Below are 25,350 nucleotides of genomic sequence, written 5' to 3' on the forward strand. Positions count from 1 at the left end.
CACAGGAATGGACTAGATTTAAGAATATGTTTTTCTGGGATACATACAGCTTCAAACCAACATACTAATATCTTTCTATCCTGTATATCTTTCCTGGAAGCACTTAAAACTCCCACTAAAAGTACTAAATAAACTTAACTGCCTACACAGCTAAATGGCTGGAATAGATTCAACATGACAAAAAGTTTAACCAAAAACAAACCTAGAAAGTTCTTTCTCAAGATAACCTTATTCAGGTGAGCTTCAAACACCAGAAGTTTGGTAAGTCTTTTACTGAGAGACTAAAATCCATAGTAAGTCACTGGTACTTTCTATAGCCCATTTACTTGTGGTTTCATTAGCAATATTCAGTGATTGTCAGCTAATGCAGTCCCCCTGCAGTATAGGAAAATGTTGAAATTGTTCAAGATAAAATACTGTTATTCTACTTTTAACCAAGTATCAGAAGACTATGTAGGCAATTCTATTAAATCTCTTATTAAGTTTGTTCCAGTGGTTAATTACTCTTACAGTTTAGGGCTTCTTTACAGTTAACCCAGCTGTATCACAATAATTTAATTCCATTTCCTCTCTTTCAGTCCCTGAAAACTGTTAACCAGACAACTAACTACAGATTATTAAAAAATGAGAATTCAGATTATTAAAAAACTGAGAATCTTTATTTTAAAAAAGGTAAGAAAAGAAAAGGAAGAGGGGAAGGAAGAGGAGGAGGAGAGTAAGAAAAAATTAAGGAATATTTTCTCCTTTGTTCAGGCCAAACCAGTTTCACAGAACAAATTTTCTTTCTTGACAACTGTGGCTTTGTTTTTGTTTTTTTAAGAATGTTTATACCAGTTTAACAAAAAATGAATTGGTCTGTAAACAAAAATACTATATATGATACTTTTGCTTCATAAAGGGCTGGAAACTCAAATTTATAATTCAATTTTTAAAAACCTTCCCTGTATCATTCCACTGAATGCAATGAAAAAGAAGTCCCAAACCATAACTAAAATAAGGATTTAAGACTTAGTTGCTTGATTTTTCCTACTTGCTTTTCTAATGGAAGGAAAGTTCCTGTGAAAAAAAGATTTGAGGACCAGCATTTTCTTTACTGAGTAGTCAGTTTTGTACCACAATTACGCGTCAAAAATAATACAAAAGGACATACCATATCTCTGATTACACTCCACTAATTAAACACAATTTGAATTAAGCTCCCCTGCTAAATGGATGAGACCATGAAAAACCACTAGTGCTCAACTGCATGGTTAATAACAAGTAGAATCTGTTGGAGTCATGGAAATCTCCAACATCAGAAGTTGTATTTTCAATTAATAACAGCCCCATTAGGTTTCTTTCATAAAGATAAATAAAGATACTTCCATTACCTTGCATAACATTGAATAAATTCATTTATCTCTATTCCCTCTATACAGACAGTAAAGGGCAGGAGGGGTATGCAGAGAATTGTAGAAGTGATGGCAGCAGACAAAGATGGCCATAAAACTTGGGGAGCTCACAAGCAAAGGCAAAAATAGCAACTGACTTATAAAGGCTAGAAGGAAGAAGCCAAGATGCAATCTTTGAATCACAGACCACAGGATCCCAAAAAGGCTCAGAAATTGAAAATACCTCTAAAGACAGATATACAGGTAGAACTGAAAACAGAAGGAATGAAAGTTCAAATAAGTAAGTCAGACTCCTGGATCCACTCCACTCTGTAGACACAGGCTCTTCTCCTTCTTCCAGATCAATGAAAAAATTGGACATTTACTTTCTGAATTAGCTGACAGACTTAGAGACACCAAATATAGCTAGTATAGAGAAATTAAGTGAAAATCTAAATACTATCAAATGCCACTCCTTTTCTCCAATAGGCTCCCTAAACATTGGCAGCTAAGGTTACCCCCTCTGGTAAGGACATTAAAGGATTCCTCTAGGGAAAGTGACTATCCTATCTAAGGGGGAAAATAAGATACACAGATAGTGACAGGTGGGTGATAGACAACCCAATACAAATGGCCAGGTCCCTGACCAATCAATCACCCTAGTGAAGCCTACAACTTTCCAAGTTGTACCCATACACAAAATTTCCAATTAGGATTTCAGCGCCCAGAAGTCTCAGAGAAAATTACTGTCAATCCTAGATTCTATAACCAGCCAAAACTACTGATCAACTATAAAGTAGAAAAGGAGATAATTCAGACATTCAGGACCTCAAAAAGTTTACTTCCCATGCACCCTCTCTCTTAGGAAACCACTGATGGACAAGCACCACCAAAACAGTAAGAAAGACAATAAAGAGGGAGATGCGTGATATTGGAAATAAGGGATCCAACACAGGTAGAAAGGCAGAAATAATTACCAAGATGACTGCCATGAAACAGGCCTACTACAGAACGAGTCCAAACTGGAAATGAAGAATGAAGGACTCTAACACGGAGGAAAGATTTATACTTCTGATCTAGGGGTGAATTACCAATAGGTACATAGATCAAAGGTTAGCAAACTTTTCTGTAGAGTCAGATAGTAAATAGTTGAAGCTCTGTAAGCCATCTGTCTCTGTCACAACTATTCAATTCTGACTGCAGTGTGAAAGCAGCCATAAACTATCCATAAACAAATGGTCATGGACGTGTTACAATAAAAGTTTACAAAAATCCGGGCTGTTGGTCATAGTTTGCCAACCTATGACATAGATAATTAAATGAAAAAAAGATATAATCATTAACTCGGGGGAAAACAAAAAGATAAACAAGAGATGAAATGTAATCCTAATACACTATATGGTTCAGCTACAAATATTTGTATAATCATAATATAAACAATAAATAGTTTCTACCAAAACTCATAACTCCTAATTTACAAAGGGGAAAAATATGAAAGAACCTTTATCCAGGCTTACTTACTCATTCAGTCTACTAAAACTAAAAGGGAAGTTTGAAAACTCTTCAGGTACATGTGAAGATGACATGAAAGATGGTATCCCAACAATGATTACAATCATGACCAAATGTTTACTTCATATTCTCTCCCATCTTTCAGGAAAAACTAATACATTTCCTTCAATTTTCTCTTTTGTATTCCATGTTACTGGCCAATGTTTCATCCTTCTCGTTAAAGCTTCATTAATTCAACAATTGCCTGTGTCTGAATCTTCTAACAGATTGGTCCTTTTATTATTTAAATCAAAGAGAAGTATACTGACCTGTACCCGAAGGTTTAACTTGCACAGGAAAAAGGGTATCTAATTTAAATCTTCTGTGCCTCCACCGGCAGTACCAGGCAGATTTTTTCCACTAGCACTAAAAAACTACACTAAGCCTATGCTTTCATCTCACATTTTCTCTACCTTCCCAAATCAAAACTTAGTTCACTAATTGAAAGAAAGACCTATTCCCACAGCAAGAAAATTATTAAAACATGTAAAGCAAAGGGTGGTATGGTCAAAGACAACTGAATATTATTTATAACCACTTTGCCAAAGTTAAACTACTAAATATGTCTGTAAACAAACCCAATGAAATACCAAGTGAGATTTAAATAAATAAGACAGCTTACCTTTTATTTATAGGTTTTTCATCTTTTTCATAAGGCTTTACAAACCACTTGCCAATACGTACAAAGTTCCGGTTCATTAAACACCGCTCCAACAGATTGTGAACTGCTTTAAAAAGCAGAGTACGACATTCATAGGAAAGTCCATTTTCCCACACTCCATCTTCTTCTTCTATAAGAGAAATTAAAGAAACAAAAAGTAAAGTAGTGGCACTATATTTACTCAGAGCCATGTAAAAAATGCCAGTTTATACTCTATATTCATAAACCCTACTTCACGTCAGAATATTGGACGACAATCACATCAGTATATCTCTAGACATTAAAATATCAAATTTCAAAGTTATTCCATAAGGAATAAAAGGCTTAAATGACATGTATTCTATTAAACTACCTGAAAAATTTTTCCCCACCACATAAAAAGGCAATGGTATATTACAATCATACTGACCTAGTTTCTGGAACAGTGAAAAGGATATTTGTATAACCTGGGATATATTAAAAACATACTATATGTAAGATACCAATTTCTAAGCTGGCCTACTTGCTTTGTCCTAATTTTTCCAATCATTCAATCTGCCAAAAACACTAGCCAGTTAATAATTAAACTCAAAATAGTTCATGTACATCAGCATTCTAATCCATGACAACTATAAAACTGATGACTAAAAAGGAAGCCATTGGCACAGAGCCTAACAAGTGATGGCTCATTTCAACCAAATTATTCCCATGATTACTATTAAGTATAGGATCCTCTACTTGGGGGAGAAATTTAAAGACTTAAAATTTAATGGCACTTTTGTTTTTATATAAAGTTAAAGGTAGCTTCACTAACTATGCATCCATAATTTTGCCAGCAAATCATTCCAAGTTAATACAGCAAAAAAAAAAACAAGTCATTTTGAGATAGGGATGGACACAGTTCAGAAAACAAAAAAAAATCATTCTCTATTCATTTCACATCTATAACAAAGCATGAAATGAATCCTGCCATGAATGACAGACATTACCTCAGCATTTCAACTTTTATCTTACTATTTTAAATGGCTTAATTCAAACATAATTTAGTAGCCTTCTGTAACTGCATACCTTTATCAACATTTTATATATATGGGCCTTCTTTCAATTTTTAAGTAAAAAGAAGTGATGAAATTCTTAAAGTCTCAAAATTTTTCAATACAACACTAAAAATGTATACACTATATACAGAGAAAAATAAACTATGATGCCTTTGAATAAATTTGCAGACATGTATCAAGAGTAATAAATGGTTTTTATGTTCAGAACATATACAACAAATGTGGAGAATAAATATCACCTAGTGACAGTGGACTTCTCACTATAAACTCTGTGTCACTATAAAGAACGTTAATTTTATGTTGTTCTTTAAAGTGTTTCCTAAATTATAGCCAGGTCATTAAAATCAATTAATTATGGTCTTTATAAAAAGGTAAGCTTTAATAAATGACAATACTTTAGAGTTGAAATAAAGTAATTTTTTAAATCATTAAGTAGGAAAATTTCTTCACATTTTATTATATTGTAGACACCCATAACTTCCATTTAAAGCCAAAGTGTTTATGGGTTTCACACTTTATTAACAAAATGAATCCTCTTTTACTTACGATTACTAAAAATACACATGTTCTTAATTCCAAAATAAATATGTTGGGAGAATCTCCCAATTCTTCTCCAATTTAATATAATCTATTTTTATTCCGTTAGCTCAAAAGTACTTACCTCCTAAGAATCACAAGTTACATTTGTCCTAAATCTAAATAGCCTTTAGCAAAATCTTTAATGTTCTAATTGTTCTAATTATGTCTAAGTATCAAAGAACCAAGACACAGTTACCAACAATCTTAGAAGTATATCTTTACCTATATGGCAAGTGACTAAGCAACCACTACATTAAAGTAATGCAATTTCATTTTTTACTCGCGAGGAAATAACAAGAATAAATCCTAATACAGTCAATGAAAAGGTTACATGTGTGTTGTTTTTGTGGGGGAATCACTTGGAAACAAGATGCCTACTGAGCCATGCTTCTAATATCCTGACATTTTAGTAACCATAACAGAAGTACTTCTATACATGTTACATTCAGAGATATGAAAAGTGAAACACCCAAGACATAGTGATACGCACTTTTTACATTAATTCAAGTCCCTGAATCTCAATACCAGCATTACAACAGGAAGGGGCAGAAGAAGGGAACACATGGCAAATCTATACCTAGTTCTTTCAAACTTACACTGACTATAGCCCAATGGAAAAAGACTCCTTGATGCATTAAATAAATGTTTTCCTCCACTTGTATCTGTATCCTGACAAAAAAAGTTTCAGTTCTGCATTTTTATTACTTTTGAGTTACTACTGGAATTAGAATTCTTTATCATCATTGCAACTTGAAAATTTTTACAAAGTGTTTATAAGAAAACCATACAAAAGTTCAAATGCTGAATTTGAATTGCCATATTTTTTTTCTTATTATAGTGATATAGTGGTTATATCAAAGTCTGATAAAGAACATCAAAATAATAATCTATCAATGGAAAAAAATAAAAAACCAAACTAATATACCCAGTACTCAACACTTTTCTCAAAACTGATGTCTTTAACTATCTCCAAGATGATCAGCTGGAAAAAAAGGAATCTTCCTAAATAATTCTGCCAAACTATTAAAATGTAATACATGCTAAGTAATGAATGTCTCAAAAATTAACATGGCATTTCCTGAAAGAATAAAGAGAAACGTTTAAATTCTAGATCAGTGCTTGTCTAGAATAATTTCCCATTCATAACCCATTCATTCAACAAATATTACCAAGAACCTTAAGTTGGCTGCATCACTCATCTACAGCAAAAACGTGAAAAACTTTGGTTCAAAACAGCCTACTATCTTGACTGTTATCTCTGATTTGAAAATTTGAAAAATATATACATTCTTGCTCAAAAAGGACAGTGTGTGGAAGAAACAAGGCAAACTATGAAGTTGTCACCTAGAAGATTAGCCAAAAAAAAAAAAAAAAAATCTGAACCACAAGCAAATTATAGAACAGGAGATAAAAATGAATTATGTCTCTTCCTGGGGTACAAAACAATTTTTAGTTGGGCTGGCACTGTATTTCTATGCCTGGCCAGTGTTTATCTATTTGTCAATCTTATTGAAAGCTGTCATTTAAGCTCAAAGTCCACTATAATTATATCCTTCAATGATAGCACCTGGAATTAAGTTCTAAAACTAACCAATGGCCCACTTAGTTTGAGCAATACTCATTATGATGAAATTTTGTTATAATGAAAGTATTTGGACACGTTGCTAAAATCCCATATATGGACCTCTTTGGAAAAAAAACAAACATTTTTAGCCCTGAGTAAGTCTGTTTAGTTCTCAAAGTATCAGTTTCATCAAAGAGTATCACTATATTCTAACTCATTATTTTTCTAAGACGCTAAACTTGGAAGAGAGAGTTTTTATTTTTATTTTAAAGCAAAGGAATAAAAGCCAATTATGACAGTAATAAAATTCGAACAAAGGTTAGGAAGAGAATAAAAATACACAGAAAACTTTTCTCCTTCAAGGACACACTAATGAAAATGAAACAATCTTGCTTTGAGGCAAACTAACAGCACACTTAAAAGAAGCAATCAGTCCTATGCACAATAGACTTCTGACCAGAAAAGACCGAGTTAAGATTTTCCCACCACCAACTATCCTACAACCACTAAAAGAGGTCTGCTATAAAAGTTTAAATAAAATTTAAAAGGTAACCAGGAAGTTTTGTTTCCATCAAAACAAATCAATATCGATTCAACTATCCATTCTCTTAGAGGGAAGAGTCAGAGGTTTTTTTTTTAAAAAAAAAAAAAAAAAAAAAAAAAAACCATACAGGTTTGGCTTTGGGGTTCAAAAGAATTTTTAAACAAATATATCTTTCTGGAATGTTTTGGTTAGGATAATATTAGTTAGGGAAAATCCTGTTCCAAAAATCATCAATCTTTGCAAACTACTGAACAGTAGTGAATACTGCTAGAATACAACCGAGGATTTAAGAATGTATTAAATCAGATTTCGTTTGCTGTAAGTCATCTTTACCAATCAGCATTCAAATGAGTTTACATTCCATTTCTACACATCAGCTGAACTTAAAAGGAAGGTGACCCAAACAAGTGCTAAGTGATAGGGAAGAGGCTAGATTTTTTTTTTTTTTTTTTTTAATTTATTTCAGGCCAAAATTTAAACTGCATTATGACATCTGACCAGACCGTTCAAAACTGCCAAGGTCATCAAAAATAAGATCTAAGAAACTGTCATAGTCCAGAAGAGCCCAAAGAGACATGACAACTAAATGTAATGTAGTATCCTGGATGGGATCAGGGACAGAAAAATTACATCAAATTAAAAAATAAAGGAACCCAAATAAAAGTATGGACTTCAGTTAATCATAATAATATATCAATATTGGTTCATTAGTTATAACGAGTTACCATAAGATGTTAACCAGAAAGGAAACTGGGTGAGGACTATACAGGAACTATTCTTTGCAACTTTTACGTAAATCTAAAACTATTCTAAAATTAATAGGTTAAAAAACACACATTATGGATGACACAAAGGAGAAAAATGGGAGAAACAAAGGTAATTCAGTACTTTTGTTACTGAATATTGCAGTTAAAAAAAAACAGAGAATTCTACTCTTTTCAAAAAGGAATGTTATCTTTCTTCCCTCCACCCAGAAGGGAAATATTATCACCATAATATAATCATAGACATTTCAGTAACAAGATGTGGTAGGTGCTGAACCAAACAGGATACTGCCTATGAAGAGCAGGTTCAAGCTAAAGCTAATTAATACAGCTTTTCTAGCTACCACCTGGTCTTTACAGTTCCCGTTTACTCGGTGCTACACCTCCACTTGGAACCTAAGATTGCCTCCTGCAGCTGATGCCACCCCCACTGTCCAGCTGCTCTCTTCTCAGGGGAGCTTAAAAGAAGGAAATAGAGTGCCACAGATGGGAAGAAATGAAAAAGGGGTTAACTAAAGAGACATAGACAAACTAATTACCCCAAAAGGGAGGCAGACAGTGCCCTGCCCCTAGAGCAAAGAAAAGGGCGAGACAAATATACTCCAGCTAAAAAGACCTTATTATTCTTTAAGACATATGTACAATTTAAGTAACAACATTCTAAAGTAAATCACAGGTTAAGAAAAAACAATGCTAAAACATTCTATAAATACCACTGACTACACAAAACTAAAATTGTTCAGGACAAGCTATGGAATAGTAAATATGATTACATACTAATCCTAATTGTATTTTGGTTTACTATTTCAATTGTTTCCACTGTAATACATTTTTAAGTTATTTGCAAATTCAACAGTGTTCAGCAAATCTGACAACAAATTAAAAGCTAATACATCAAAATTACTTTCATTCACATTCAAAATCGGTATCTATTTTATAAAGTAAAGTTATTACAAATTTTTAAATCATGCTAAAACCAAAGTTAAACTAGAGAAAATTTTTTTTAAAACTGTAACCTCGTTTCAATAGAGAACATACCTGACTCAACATGAAACCCAGAAGGAAAAACATACCCACACAGTATTTTAACTCTATGTATCAAAACAGCTCAAAACTAACCCTAATCGATTTTTAACTGTTAAAATATGGGTCCTGCTATGGTAAAACTAAATACTATACAATGCTATACTATACAAAACTAAATACTGTAGAATATACTATAAAATTATTGTTGATTCTGCACAAAGTATTTCACGGAACCTTAAAAAAACGGTCTGTTTAGATGCTTTGCCAACTTTAAGAAAATTGAAGCCTCCCAAGTCAGCATTATAGTTTATCAACATCATCAAAACAGTCCCTAAACATTTAGTAAGGTGGTTTTTATGACCACTTACAATAAAGATTAAAATAACTCAAGAATACCCAAGAAGTCAATGACAATTAAAAAGTATCTTGCTGATGCTAAGGAACTTTATATCCTGACATACACATACATCATATATATATACACACATACATATATATGCACAACCACTCATATAAACCATTTTACATATTTAGAAGAGGGCTAGACTTTCCAGCAGGGATCGTATTTGGAAAGCTTTATCATAACCTAATTGCAGCCACTCTCAACAAGTAAGGATTAACATTAAAGAGTGTGTTCATTAGAAGGTAAAAAGCACTATCAAAGCAAACAATTAGCCACAACACTCACATTCCTGCATAAAGTACTCTCACTAAGTACTTGTTGCAGATAAGGACACCTGGATTACATTTCATCTATAGAGAAAATAGGTCCTATTAAGTCAATCGGACAACAACAAAAACTTCAGAGTCCTCAATTTCAAGCATGAGTTGCTTTTTTTAAGCTATCTAAAAATCCTAAATTTAACCGTCAAGAAGCATTATTAAACTATCTTGCTAAAGCCTCGATACCCTGTAGCACACAACCAATCATTTACATTCCTATCAGCAAAGATTTGGTTAACACTGACAGTCTAAAATAAATATAAGCTTCAAAAATCAGATGAAGAGCTATAGTTTCTCGTTCTAAAAGTTAGCACTTTGCCCTAGAAGTCAAGAGAATAAGAAGGAAGTAATCACAAAGATTTGCTCACATTAAATTATTTCTGTATAAACTTTTAGATTATGACCCTAAGTCCTATAAAAGCTAAACAAGGTGGCATCTGTCTCATTATATTAATGATAGCCCTTGATGGAACAATATCTCAAAAGAATCACTTACCAAGAACAACAACATTAACATATACTTTCATATGTTAATAAAATAATAGTAACAAAATAACTATATGCCTTGAAAAACATGAGAAAGTTACAACACAACATATCTAGATACTCCTACAATTGTCTACATAGTCATGCAGAACACAGCAATGGCAGAATTGACTCAAAGGTGAGTTACACTTGACTTCAAAAGTATTATGCAACTTTGTTAGGAACTTTATGCTCCACTATTTCATTTTTCTTAGGTTAATGCAATGAGCCTTTTTCCTTGGGCCCTAACTGCCTATGAGAAATTCAGAAGGAAGCTGGGTGGTAGAAGGAGAAAGTCATTCAAGGCCTAAAAAACCTGCCATAATACACATGGATAACTTAGGTAACATAAAATAATCACAGTGAAATAAAACATGAAGCTGAACTTTTATCTGGCTTCATACTTAGTGTTCCACTCACAAACAAAAAGAAATAAAAAAATTTTTAAATGTTGATCTTAATTTGTAATACAAATGATATTTCAGGAAAATTACACAACATTGTTACATCATTAGTTAGAAATAGCTTTCACCTGATAAGTCATGGTGAATAAGATCAGCAAAATTGGGGTCTTCACCCCACCAAAATATCCACAATTCTCTTCTTCCAGGTCTTTGATCTCGTCGCCAAACACCAAGTACATCTGCCTTAAGGCAGCGACTAAAACTGCTCAAAATGGGGTCTTCCTCTGTCACCGGAAACAGAATAGGGGCAGAAGTTGGACCTTGCCATACATATCTTTTCCATTTAATTCCCGTCAAGTCAGCCTGAAGGAAAGAAAACATGATTTTTTTATTATTGTACATTCACTCCAAGTCAGAAGTATTCACTATGAAAATCCCTTAATTGCATTAAGATATAGTAATTTTCCAATATATGCTTAAGATATAGAAAAGTGGCTTAAAAGTACAAAAAAAAGAGAGACTTTATAATTCTGATAATTTAACAGCCAAGTATTTAAGGAAAAGAATAACACCAGTTAAAAAATAACTGACATGTCACTGAATAGCAAGTCAATGTTATCATTATTGTCACAAGTAGAAATAAAAGAAACAAACAATAATAAATATAAACATGTACTTTAACACTGCTCCAGAGTAAACATTTCCTCTTTGTCCTAAGTCTATACTAAACAATCACATTTTTTCCTTTAGTGTCAAACTTCTAACTGAAAATTACCTCTTAAAAGCTCATTCCATGTTTACAGAAGTCGTCTGACTCTAATGAAAAGACACATGAACATTTCCTGAAAAAATTCTTGTTAATTGTTCCCACACCCCTTTAGGAAAAGTCAAGGAGCTGCTCACAAAGAACTGTCAGATCTGTGCTAGTCTATCTTCAAAGAACCTGATCCTAAAAGTACGAAAAATAGACGGAGTTGGAGAGGATAGAAATTTAAAACCCAGCATGTATGCCTTCTTACATCTTAAGAGATGCTGATTAATGGACACTGTACTACAAAATCAACTTATGCTGCAGTTGGAAAAGGCATTAAAGAGCTCCGTTTATCCAGAGAGAATCCAATAATTGTTCCATTTCAATTAAAGGTGCAAAGCGTAAGATGCCAAAAATGAAACTGCTGATACATGACTGGCAATCTGCACTTGCCAACTAGTTGTACTCCACCCACTCAATTCACTTACCTATCATATACACTTAATATTTCTCAAAGCACAGGAAAAAATGAAAAAAGACAGTCACTCAAACTTTAAGTCACTGAGGAAACTAAGCTACTGTCCAATTCTGCACGAGATATTTGCAACAGTTTGTACTTTTGAAAGTATTAACTGTTGGATGTTCCCAGACATGGATCAACCTACACAACTGTCATCTGTACGTCCAGCTTCCCCAAACTTTTCTTTCCAATAAAACAAGCAGCAGCCTGCTCAAAATATTCTAAAAACGCAAGCAAAAGACAAATATAGAAACATTTAGTCCAAAACCATAGCACCTCCTCCGTTAGTCCCCTTCACTCTCACACAATGTTCTAATAAAAGCAAGATGGCTAGAAATTATCAAAATGACAAACTGTTTTCAAAGTTCAAAAAGAAAACATATGAAATAGCATCTACTGGTTTTTACACAAAGATCTGAAGTCACCGAAAGATGATTACCCTCTGATAGTGTGACTCATTAAAAAAAAAAAAAAAAATGTAAAACGAAGAGGAGTTTTTAATGCCTAAGTTCTGGTGGTCCTCTTTATTAGGGGAAACCGAATTACCAGGTGAGGAATAAAGGGAGTGAGAGAAGGGGCAATAATGAAAACTGTGAAGAAGGGACACATGGTTAATACGGAAAAAAAGCAACAGTTTAGCAAAAACAAACAAAAAAAACAGGAAAATGTCAGCGTCCTGGCAGATAAGGAGCTCAAGTTGAAAACAAGACTATGGTGCAGAAAACAAGAGTCAGAAAAAAGGCAAAAATAAAAACCGACACTCCAAAAACACAGCCCAGGACAGTGCCTGAGCGAACGCCGTCTCCGCGGGTTGGGTGCGGGGCTTCGCCGCGGCGCCGGCTCCGGCTGGGCCTACGTCGGGGACTCGGGCATCTGGATCAGACCCGGACCCCCTCCCCCATGGCCCAAGGGCGCACCTCGCGGCCCCTCCCCCATCAACCCGCTCGCCGCGGCCCCCGCCCGCGGCCCCGGCACTCACCAGGCAGAAGAGGTTACAGTGACAATCTTCCAGGCTGGCCCCGTTCGGCACGAAGGAGGAACTCATCGTCCCTCACAGCAGCCGCCGCCGGCGCCACAACCCACCATCCGCCATTACCGCCGCCTCCGACCAGGGAGAGAAACACAGACACCGGGGAGGGCGGGGGGGGGTGGTGGTTGGGGGGGCGGTGGAAGAGAAGGCCGCGGGGCCGCCCGCCCTCCCACCTACCCCCCCGCCGCCACGAGCAGCCCCCGCCGCCCGGCCGGCACCCAGCCGCCCAGGGCCGAGGGCCGGAGGCGGGAGGGCCGCGGTGTACTCGCCCCGCGAGCGGGACTGAGGCCGCCGCGGAGTCCGCGGACGTTCGCCCCTCTCTGGGGGACAGAGGGGATGTGCCTCTTCCACAAGAAAAATAATAAATTACACAATAAATAATTAAAATCAAGTCCAAGACCGCAGAGCCCGATCCCCGGAGGTTTCTCCCTGACGGGGAGGCGGCTGCAAAGGGGTAGGGAGGGCAAGAACAGGGAGAGAAGCCCAGGCCCCCGGCCCGGCAGCAGCAATGTCCTTAAGCCCAGTCTCCTCAGTGGCGGAGGTGGTGGCGGCGTCCGCGAGCTCAGACCATTCTCTGGCTGTGTCTTCGTGTCGTCCCTGGGCCAAGCCGGCCTAGCTGCTGCTCTCCTGCGGCCTCATTGCCTGGACGCCGTAGTCTCCCCCATTTTGTGGGCCCAGCGGGCGATGTTTTTCCCCCTTTAATCCGAATTCACGGGTTTTCCCTTCGCTTTAATGGCGGCCACAGGGACCAGCTCGCCCTCTCTGCTCGCCCATTGGCCGTCCTGAGGTCACGTGGGCCCGGGCTCCGTGGGGAGGGGGAGAGAGAAGGGAGTAAGGGAGGGCCGGGACGCTTTCGGCGGAGGCGTTGAGCCTGAGGGACAGGGCGGCCAGCTGGTGGCTACTAAGATAGCGCCATCTGCTGGGTGCCCCGGCCAGTGTAAAATGATCCGGGCCCCTGGCCCTCTCTTTCTCATTGCAGGGGAATTTACAGTACAGGAGGGTCCACATCACAAATCTATACGAATTACGTGGAAATCAGTTTGAATTCTTTGGAAGAGAAAGTGTTGCAAAAATTCCAAGGAATTCTCATTTATTCCAGGAGGCCGCTGAGGTGCAGCGGAAACTCCTGGGGTTGGGAGTCAGGACGATTTGGTTGGAGACAGAACTCAGCCACTTAGAAATTGTGCGATGTTAACGAAACAATACAGCTTTGTGGTTACTGGCTTGGAAATTAGAGCTACACTGCGTTGGAACCTTGAGCAAGTCGCTAACCTCTTTGTGTCTCACTTTTCTTGTCTGTCAAATGGGGGAAACATCGCCTCTAGCTCATAGGATTGCTGTGATGATTAAATGAGTAAATACGTGTAAAGAATATAGGCAGTCCTGGACACAGATAAGCATTGTTAAGAGTTAGCTATTACTGCTGTCATCATTACCTCATGTGGGTTTTGTGAGGAATAAGCGAGCTAGTGTATCTGAAGTGCCCACTATAGTGCAGTCTCCGTGAGATACAGGACTTTGTTTTGTTTACTGCTGCATCTTTAGTGCCTAAGAAGGTTCCTAGTACACAGTAGGTGCTTGCCATTTGTAAATTTGCAAATGAATGACAATCTAGTATGTGTCAGGTCATTTATGAACAAGGCACAGGATATACAAGTAGCTAATAATCTTGCTAGAGATGACACTTTGACATTTGGACCACCTGGGGTCAAAATTCCATGCCACGCCTGTTAACTCTCTCACTTCAATTTATCCATCTGACAAACGTGGATGTAATAATACCATCTAAATGTTAGAGTTGTGAGGACTAAAAGAGATAATCCAAATAAAATAGGGAAAATAATCAGAAATTTTAAGGTGAATTTTAGAGGTAAATTTGGGTGATCTTTGCCTTCTCTTTGAAATGTGCATTTGCTCAGTGATCTACATTTAAAACTCTTCTTTAACTCCTTCAGCCTTTAAGTGATTCCTTTCTGAATTGGATAGTGGAAGCCGGGTCTTGCACACCTGCAAGAAGGGTGACAAAGTTGCATCACTTGAGACCTGAGAAAGTCCAGGCAAAGGGCAATGTCTGACATTAGAGCTAGTGCTCCCCACCTGATTCTGAAAAATCGCAGAGTCTAGAGCAGTGCCATCCAAGAGAAAGATGTTAAGAGCTACAAGAGTAATTTTAAGTTTGTCAACAGACACAATAAGAAGGTAAAAAGAAATAGGTGAAATTAATTTTAATTATATCTTTTATTTAACCCAATATATTGGTAATATCATCATTTCATATAGATCAATATTAAAAAATTATTAACAAGATAGTTTGCATTCTTCTTTTATTGGGGGGGGGAGGTACCAAACCTTCAAAATGCATGTGTATTTCGCACTTTCAGCACATTTCAATTCAGCCTAGCCACATTTTAAATGTCCAATAGCTACCTGTGACTAGTGGCTACTGCATTGGATAGTGAAAGTCTAAAGTCAAAAGCTGAAAGTTAAAGACCAATTAAACTATGGAATGAGTGGTCTTGAGCCAGGAGACAATATTGATTTTCTTAAGGTCATTTTAATGGTGTAATGTACTTAATTCAATGGAAAAAAGACTGAGGAGTTACAAAACATTTTACTTAGTGACTGCACAGACACTACTTTGTTGAACACAGAAATAAGCAGACCTAAACAAAGAAAACCAACAAATTTAGACACTTAAGGAAACATTTCAATTCTGTGTCAAATATCCTGATTTGTCTTGGAAGTTGCCCCAACTTTCCACTTTTCCTGGTAGTATAATATCCATTCTCAACTTTGAGTTTTATTTCTCAGTAAATGTTTAATTTTAATATTAAATTTGAAGTCAATTCCCCCTAATTTCCTCAGTTTGTAGACCTTCCTAAGCAAATTAGACACTCCCCTCCCTTCATCTTTACTCTGTTGGAGCCAGTCTTTTGAACTCGCTGGATCTTGGTTTTCTCAAACATACTGAAGGGATTGGATTGGAAATTGCTATGATTTAACACCTAATATGTGATACTTAATAGATGCCAGGCATTGTGCTATTTTGTATTAATTATTTATTATCCTTGTCATAAGTTTCTGAGGTAAATACCTCATTATTCCAAATTTCTAGATTGGAACATTAAGGCTTCAAGAGCAACTTGTCTGAGGCCAAAGGCATCTGTAAGGTATGCTAAGGGGTGTCTAAAGGGGCCTAATCTATCATGAGGGGCTCAAGAGAAACTTCCTGGAGAGGCACTTGAAGCTAAATCTTGAAGGATGAGTTGGATTGAGCTAAGAGAAAGTTGAGAGGGCTGGGGAAGGAGAGGGGCAGATGGAAGAGGGGGACGACTGGAAAGCTTGGGATTAGTGGAAAAGGATTTGGCTAGAAAAGTAACCCCAGGGCTGAATCACGAAGAGTTTAGATTTTACCCAGAAGAAAATGAGTGGCCACTGAAAGATTCTAAACATGAGAGTGACAAGCTAAGATTTGTTTTTAGAAATAAGATGCAGGGAGGCTTTGTGGTAATCCAGGCAGAAAGTGAAGAGGCCTGAACTAATTAAGAAGAGCTTGTCTAAAAACATCCTTTCTGCTTTGCATTTATTCCCCCTTTCAAGACATCATCAAGGAAGGTGGGGGAGTAGAGGAAAGCACATTTGCAGAATGCTGAGTTTTCTTTTCTTATCACGCAGATTATTTTTTCTGAGTGGCCAAGGCTTTGAGAGGAGACAAGGGCAGTTCCTCTGCTACTCCTCCCGCTAAAAAGTTCCAGGAAGGACTCTGGTCTCACAGGGTAAATCCTGGTTTGCAAATTGGTTTGCAATTTTATTATCTTCCCCCAAGAAAACGTTTAAATGAGTTCAAAAGATGTGACTAGCTGAGAAACTGGGAAGATTACTTTAGAATCCCTTGGTTCTACCAAGAGTGTATAGGGGATTTAATAGCAATACAGACAAAGTTACCAGAGTTTTTATATTTCTACCACTGGTTTTGATATCCATTCATTCATTCATTCATTCATTCATGTAACACCTATTGATAACTATTATGTGCAAGGCTCTATGCTAGCAGCTGTGATGATGGGGCTATATGCAATAGTGCATCAGAAATAGAGCTGACCCTCAAGAAGCTTATTAACTCTCATAACTGTAAGTCGTGTTTGAAAATGCCTAAAATGGGTATAGGTCAAATACTGTGGGATTGAAAGAAGAGAGGGTAACTTCCAGGTAACCAGGAATAAGAGGTTAGTGAAGACAAACTTTACATTTGAAGTGGATATTAATTAGTGGATATGCTGGTTTGGATATATTATATCCCCTAAAAAGTCATATTCTTTAATGCAATCTTGTGGGGGCAGACTGATTAGTCTGTTTATTAGGGTGGAACCTCTGATTAGATTATTTCCATGGAGGTGTGACCCCACATATTCAAGTTGGGTCTTGATTAGTTCACTGGAGTATTTAAGAGAGAAGCTAAGAGCTGACACAGACCCAGATGCTTGCTAATGCTTAGAGGAGCTTGAAGATGTTGATGGAATGATGTTTGGAGATGCTAAGCTAAGAGATGAAGCCCTGAGTTTGCCCTGGAGAAACTAAGAGAAGACCCCCGGATGTTTAGAGAGCATGTCCTGGGCAAAAGAAGCAATGACATACAAGAGCTGGGACAAAGGCCCAGAGACATTTTGGAGAAAGCCATTTTGAAACATAATCAGGAGCAAAGGACCAGCAGATGCCAGCCATGGGCCTTCCCAGCTGACAGAGGCATTCTGGTCACCACTGACCATTGTTCAGAGAAGGTATCCTCTTACTGATGCCTTCTTTTGGACACTTTTATGGCCTTTAGGACTGTAAATTTGTAACCAAATAAACCCCCTTTATAAAAGCAAATCCATTACTGGCATTTTGCATAACAGCACCATTAGCAAACTGGAACAGATTTTGGCATCAGAGAAGTGGGGTGCTGCTGAGTTTGCAAATACCAAACATGTTGGTACACCTTTTTGAATGGTTACAGGGAAGTTTCTGGAAGAACTGTAAGCAGCTCGATAGAAAACACCTAGACTGCTTCGAAGAGACTATTGATCAAAATATGGACTCTAAAGATACTTCTGATGAGACTTTACACAGAAATGATGAATTTGTCATTGCCAGTAGGAATAAAGACAATCCTTGTTTTCAAGTGGCAGAGAATTTGGCAAAATTGAGTCCTGGTTTCAGATGGGAGGAAGAATTTGAAAGCAATGAGTTGGGATGCTTAGCTGAAATGATTTCCAAACTGAATGTGGCTAATGCAGACTGGCTTTTTGCAGCTTACAGTGAAATTCAAGAGAAAAGAGATAAACATAGAACTGAACTCTTGGGTACAAAGAACCAGAAACTGATGGTCTGGAAGATTCTAGGCTTCCAGAACTTGAGACCCCAGAGGCCCCACAAAAAGATTTAACCAAACATAGAAACTGACCATCATTTCAGTACAAGCCAGGATTGGAGATGGAGTTATCCAGAAAGGATTTGTGGTGAGTCCTATTGTCTGATGGTTTTGACCCCTGTATGCTGCATGCCAAGCCAACAAATTTTGGGGGAGACCTGTATAAACAGACCCACTGCCAGTCTGGACTAAAAGGGACAGAAAATGGATGATTGAAGGACAAAATTCTTCAGAGAAGGCAGAACCATGGAAGCCAAGGTCTGAAGCAAGAAATCTTAGGCAAGGAGAGCAGAGCAACCCATGCATGTGGAAAGGGTGAGTCTGCCCCAGGGGTGGAGAGTGGGTCTCATGCCTCGATGCTCAGGAACAGTGTTGCTGTCCCAGGCCTCAGAGAGGGTGGAGCACATTCCCCAGGGATAGGGGATAGCCAGGCTACCACCCCACTGTTCTGAGGTGGTTGAGCATCTGCCCCAGAGATGGAATAGAGTCCAGGTGCCGCCCCGATGTTTGAGGAGGGTGGGGCCAAAAAGAAGGTGGTCTCCCGAGTACATGGATATGTTGGAAGACTCACCCCAGCGTTTGGAGAGAAAAGGTCTGCCACAAAGTCCCTTGGAAAGGGTTGGACTCCTGCTCTCTCAAGCCCGGAGGATAAAACGTCATTCAATAAATGACTCTCAGACTTTGAAATCTAATGAGGTTTACCCTGCGGGTTTTAGGAACTGGTTCAGAACTTTGACATCTGCTTTCCTTTCACTTTCACTCTATGGCAATGGGAACATTTATCCTATGACTGTCCCTCCTTTGTATATTGACAGCAGATAACTCGTTTGAGTTTCACAGGTCCACAGCCAGAGAAGAATGTTAAGACTTTGTACTTACCATATTGTGGTAGAATAAATGTATTTTTGCATTTGGAAATAGCATGTCTTTTTGGGAGCCAGGGGGTGGAGTGTGCCGGTTTGAATATATTATGTCCCCTAAAAAGTCATATTCTTTAATGCAATTTTGTGGGGGCAGACTGATTAGACTGTTGATTAGGGTGGAACCTCTGATTAGATTATTTCCATGGAGGTGTGACCCCACATATTCAGATTGGGTCTTGATTAGTTCACTGGAGTATTTAAGAGAGAAGCTAAGAGCCAACACAGACCCAGATGCTTGCTAATGCTTAGAGATGCTTGGAGATGCAGACAGAAGGACATTTGGAGATGCTAAATGATGAAGCCCAGAGTTTGCCCTGGAGAAACTAAGAGAGGACCTCCAGATGTTTAGAGAGAATGTCCTGGATGAAAGAAGCAATGATACACAGAGCTGGGTCAAAAGCCCAAAGACATTTTGGAGAAAGCCATTTTGAAACATAACCCAGGAGCAAAGGACCAGCAGACTCCAGCCATGGGCCTCCCAGCTGATAGAGGCGTTCTGGTCACCATTGACCATTCTTCAGAGAAGGTATCCTCTTGTTGATGCCTTAGTTTGGACACTTTTATGGCCTTAGGACTGTAAATTTGTAACCAAATAAACCCCCTTTATAAAATCCAATCCATTTCTGGTATTTTGTATAATGGCAGCATTAGCAAACCAGAACAAGGGGATATGGGAAAGGTAGGTCTCCCCCCCCCCCCCCCCGCCTTCTCTGTGCTTCGGGAGGTGTCCCCAGCAGTGGCCGCATCTCCTTTGTGACTCCAGCCGCAAATAGACAGCCCCTCCCTTCACGGCTCCCACTTCTGCTAGGCAGTACTGGCACCTGGTCTCATGTGTTCATTATCTGCTGCTGCACAATAGTTACCTCAAAACTTAGCAGGTTAAAGCAACAAACATTTTATTATCTCACACAGTCTCTGAGGTTTAGTAATCTGAGGGTGACTTAGCTGGGTGCTTCTGGCTCAGGGTCTGTGATGAAGTTGCAATCAAGATGTTGGTCAGGGCTGCAGTCATCTCAAGGCTTGAGTAGAGCTGAAGAATTCACTTCCAAGCTCACTCACATGGTTGCTGGCTGGACATAGTTTTTGGTTGGCACTGACCAGAGGTTTTAGTTTTCCACCAGGTAGGCCTCTCCTTAGGACTGTACACAACATGGCAGGTTGCTCTCCGGGAGTGACCCAAGAGATGCATATGGAGAAAGACACCTAGACGAAAGCCGCAGACTTTTTTTACAGTCTAATGCCAGACATGACATACCATCACTTCTGCCATGTGCTATTAGTCACACAGACCAACTGTGATGTACTGTGGGAGGGGGACTACAGAGGGGTGTGAATACCAGTAAGCAAGGATAATTGAAGGCCATTGTAGAGGCTGGCTACCATAGTCCTACCTCTAGTCTCCAATGATTCATGCCCCTATTGCATGCAAAATACACTCACCTTCTCCCAAAGTCCCCAAAATTCTCATCTCATTACAGTATCAATTTGAAGTCCAAATTCTCATCGAAATCAGGTCCTGATGTAGTTGAGTCTCCTTGGGTGTAGTTCGTTAAGTACAGCTCCTAGAGGACAGTTCCTCTCAACCCATGAAACTAAAGAGACAACTTATCTGCCCCGTCTCACAATATAAAATTGTGAGCCAGGCATAGCATAACTGCTAAAGGCATTCCTATTCAAAAAGAGGGAAAATGGCAGGCATAAAAGAGTCACTGGTCCATTGTAATTCCTAATTCCAGCTGAGCAAATGTTAAAAGTTCCTTGATGATGTCTCAAGGCCTGGGAATAATTCTCCATGGTTCTCAGCTTCTTCCTGTAAGGTCTTGGTTCCCCCCTCTGAGTCATCCATCCTTTTTCTTGAAAGATAGCCCATATTGCAGCCTAGTAGTTTTCGCAGCCTACTTCTTGCCAGTAAAACTTGGAAGATCCGAAGGCGTCTTTTCATTTTATGCTATCTCTATCTCTTTCGGTCCAAGGTGGCAATATTTTTGCATATATTTTTTAAAAGCTTTGTGGATTCAAAGGATGTTATTGGGATATATGAAAAAATGGAATACAGACTGTAAGCTTCATATTGATGTTAATTTTCTTAAACTTGATAACTATACTTAAGGTGGTTACCTAAGTAAATATCCTTGTTCTTAGGAAAAGGAGTATTAAGTGTTCAAGGAGCGATGTATACAACCTACTCTCAAATGTTTAAAAAACAGATAAATAGAAAGATAGAAAGATGGATAGATAGAATAATGCAGCATATGTGATAAAACTTTAAAAGTTGGTAGATCTGGGTATGGAGGGGTGTATTGGAATTCTCTGCATGGTGTTAGAATTATTTTTGCCACTATCCTGTGTTTGAAATTATTTCAAAATAAAAGTTAAAAAAAAATTGTGGGTCTTCTGTGAATCTCATTGGGTTCTACTCTATTAAACAAAACCCCACCCAGAAATCTCTTTTCTACCTGGGGCTTCTGCTGAGATGGCTGAGGGATAATACTTTTAACCTTCCTAGGTGCCCTATCATTTTATTGAGAAAATATGTAAGACACACCTTTAATCTCTTTAGAGGAACTTTTGACTGAGTAGCCACTATCTTAGTTCTTCTTAAAAAGGATTTCACTTCATCTTTGGACCATGTTTTACTGGCAGTGTCCTGGATTTTATTTTTGCTTGGAAGCTATTTCTTTCTCACATTTTACTATAAGCGGCAAGGAGAAATCTTCAACACTTTGCTTGGAAATCTCCTTAGATAGATCACCCAGTACATTAGACACATTTTCTGCTTTCAACGTTACCGAAGGCAACAGAGTTGTTGAATTTTCTGCTATTACATAATAAGGATCCCCTTTCCTCCAGTTTCCAATAACATTACCTCATTTTCTTGCAAGCCTACACCTGCATCTTTAGAAAAGACCTTAATGCTTCTATTAACAGATTCTTCAAGGTACTTTAGACTTTCACCAACACTCTCCTCCAAGTCCACTGCTTAGTTCCAAAGTCACTTTCCCATTTTGGTATTTTGTATGGTAGCACCCCACTTCCAGATACCAAAATCTGTATTAACTATTTATTTCTGTATAACATATTTGGCAATTTAGCAGCTTTAAACAACAAATATTTACTGTCTTATAGTTTCTGAGTGTCAGGAATTCAGGACCTTCCTAAGGTAGGCAGTCGTGGCTCAGTTTCTCATGAGGTTGCAGTCAAGATGTCAGCCAGGGTTGCAGTTATCTCAAGGCAGTACTGGGCCTGGAGAATTTGCCATCTTGAAAGTTGGTTACCACAGCTGGGTAACACCACCACTACCTTCCTTTATTCCTCCAGCTCTAGAGCTAGCATCTCCCTAATGTTGCTTATCTATGGTTGTCTCACCATCCCCCTACTTGCCCTCTCAGTTCTTCCAAAACCTTTGTAACTAGTTTTTCATATTAAATCCTCTAACTCAACTACCTGCCATAGATGCTATTTTCTTTTCTGGATCCTGACTAATATAATGGTCAATTAAGTCTTGGTGAGCTGAACACAGACAGGTTTATGCAGGACTGCAGGACTTCTCAAAGCTTCTAATATGCTAATGTGCATTGCAGATATCCCAGAAGGAGAAATAACATGCAGCATTTTCCAGGCTATTTCTATTTTAATCACAGACCTATTTTTATTTCAGTTTGTTTTGTTTTGTTTGCCTTGCTTTGTTTTTATATTCACCTATAGCTAGGATGCAAAAAGCATGAATTAGAAACATCCATAGTTCAGTCTGGCTGAAGCAGTGAGTATATGAAGGAAATAATCAATAGAAAATACAGTGAAAAGAAGGTAGAGGCTGAATCATATAAGGCAAGGTATTGGATTTGATCTGATAGGTGTTGGGGAGTCACTGAAGGTTACCTCCTACTAGGTGAGAAGTTAGAATTGTTGAGATACACTGTTTAGTCATAATAATATACTTTATTTTTCTTTTATATGCAGAATCACCTAGCACAATTAGCAAAATGGAGAAAAGAAAATTACATTTTAAACCTTTCTCTTTACCTGTGGTTCAGTAGGGCTGAAGAACCTTGGTCCATGCCTCAGGAGCCCCATGTTGTTTGGTTTATGTTTTCAATACAGTAGACAATAACTCACAGAAATTGGGGGGGGGGGGGAGGCCCTCAGGGAAATAAAATGTTTCAATAAATTGCCCTAAAAACCAGCATTAGCAGAGGAGTTAACAAAAGATGGAGGACTTATTTTGAAAAGAACTGGTGACAAGAAAGGAAGATGGAAGTGTATCTTGGGGAAATAATGAATAAATTGGAAGAGAACAGATATCCCTTTTGAAAAACAACATTTGAATGGTAGCATGTGTATGAATTATTTACTGCTGCAAATCAAGTTATCCCAAAAAGTTGTGGCTCTAAAAATAAGCATTTATTCCCTTTCATAGTTTCTGTGGCTAGAGAGTTCTAGCTTAAATGTCAGCAGGGACTGCAGTCCGCTGAAGGCTAGTAGATCTGCTTCCAAGGTGGCTCACTCACAAGCCTGGCAAGTTGGTGCTGGCTTTTGGCAGGACTGTTTCTCTTCAATGGGTCTTTCTTTAGAGCTCCAGAAGAGCAAGGAATCTGAGAGGCCAAGGCAGAAATTGCAATGTCTTTTATGATCTAGCCTTTGAGGTCCCCTCTAAAAGACTGTTTCCCTCAAAGAGTTGCTAAACTAGAGGAAATGTGGTATATGCAAAGCATGAGCTCTGGATTTCGACAAGGATTTCTATCCTGACTTTGCTAGCTGTGTGACCTTGAGCAAGTTACCTAATTTCTCCAAACCTCTGTTTACTAATATGTAAAATAGGGGAAATAACACCAAGTTGCTATGAGTATTGTATGACACAATGTAGTTACAGTGCTTAGCACAATGACTGGCACAACGTAAGGGCTCAGTGAGTGTTATTATTAACAGTTTGGGTAAGCAGTGCTACCCATGAGAAGTTCACCTTTTGGTCTTCAGTTCTCGTCTACTCCTACTTCCACACAGCATCCATGATTACTGATTTTCAGTTGTTGAAAAGAAGGAACTGCAAAAATAACTGACAATGATAAAAAGCTCAATTTACAAGTGTGTTGGCCTTTAAACATCTGTTTGCTCTGGATGCAAGGCAGTCCTTTTAATAGGCCAATCCAAGAAAAATGAAGCACAGTAACATCACAAATGATCACTAGATTGTCATTCTAGGCTTAATTTTTCCAAAGACTTTGGAAAATAAAATGCCATAAATCTTGAGACATATAAAGTGAATGTTGAAAGTATTTACCTTTGTAAGGCTCTTTACCTCTGTATTCCAGATAGAAGGGAGAGAGAGATAATACTTGCCATAGACATTTTTTTGTCTATGTGAATACAGAATAGCCATGATCAAAGACATGAATTACAAAGTATAATCAGAAATCTAAAAATGTAAGTATTTTGAATTATTGTAAATGGGGTTGACAGTGTTCAATGCGAAATCATTTCAAGTTTTGTATCTATTTATGCCTTGATTCTTTTTATATACTTAAAAACAAAAACTTAAGACTAACACTTAGAAAACATACAAATGCTCAGATCCACTTTAGAAAGAAAATATGAATAAAGCAAATTAAGAATGTATGACTTCCTTTTACAGATTTTACAAAGCAGCTGCAGATATTTTTATTCTTTCATTATTAAAGATAATTAACATAAAATATTACTATTGTCTTGGTGTTCTTTCTTTGTGCAACTCAAGATGATGATTCATGAAGGACAGGAGCCTATACTGATATGATAGTATGCTATGTGGTCACCAAAGCAATAAGGATGTGTCTTATATCCACACATGGAAAGATGTGTATGGAATAGTGTAAACAAAAAAGAAGAAACTACAAATTAGCACATAATTAAACTATGTAAAAATGTATGTATGTATGAAATAGGGCAATGGAAAGGACAGTGGGATCAGAAGACCTGTGTTCTAGGTCTTCTG

General features: G+C 37.9%; 1 protein-coding gene across 1 annotated transcript in view; it reads right to left on the reverse strand.

Annotated features, from left to right (window-relative positions):
• The window catches only part of MED13 (mediator complex subunit 13), a 114,332-nt gene extending 100,529 nt beyond the window's left edge, over positions 1-13,803 (reverse strand). The window contains exons 1-3 of the mRNA XM_037810829.1: positions 12,999-13,803; positions 10,877-11,111; positions 3,544-3,712 (exon numbers count right to left, since the gene is read on the reverse strand). Of these exons, the coding sequence (XP_037666757.1) occupies positions 3,544-3,712; positions 10,877-11,111; positions 12,999-13,064 (470 nt within the window). The 5' untranslated portion in view covers positions 13,065-13,803. The remainder of the gene's footprint in view (positions 1-3,543; positions 3,713-10,876; positions 11,112-12,998) is intronic.
• Between the last annotated feature and the right edge of the window lie 11,547 nt (positions 13,804-25,350).

The sequence above is a fragment of the Choloepus didactylus genome, chromosome 18 (assembly GCF_015220235.1).
Source record: "Choloepus didactylus isolate mChoDid1 chromosome 18, mChoDid1.pri, whole genome shotgun sequence".
In the NCBI taxonomy this organism is placed as follows: domain Eukaryota; kingdom Metazoa; phylum Chordata; class Mammalia; order Pilosa; family Megalonychidae; genus Choloepus; species Choloepus didactylus.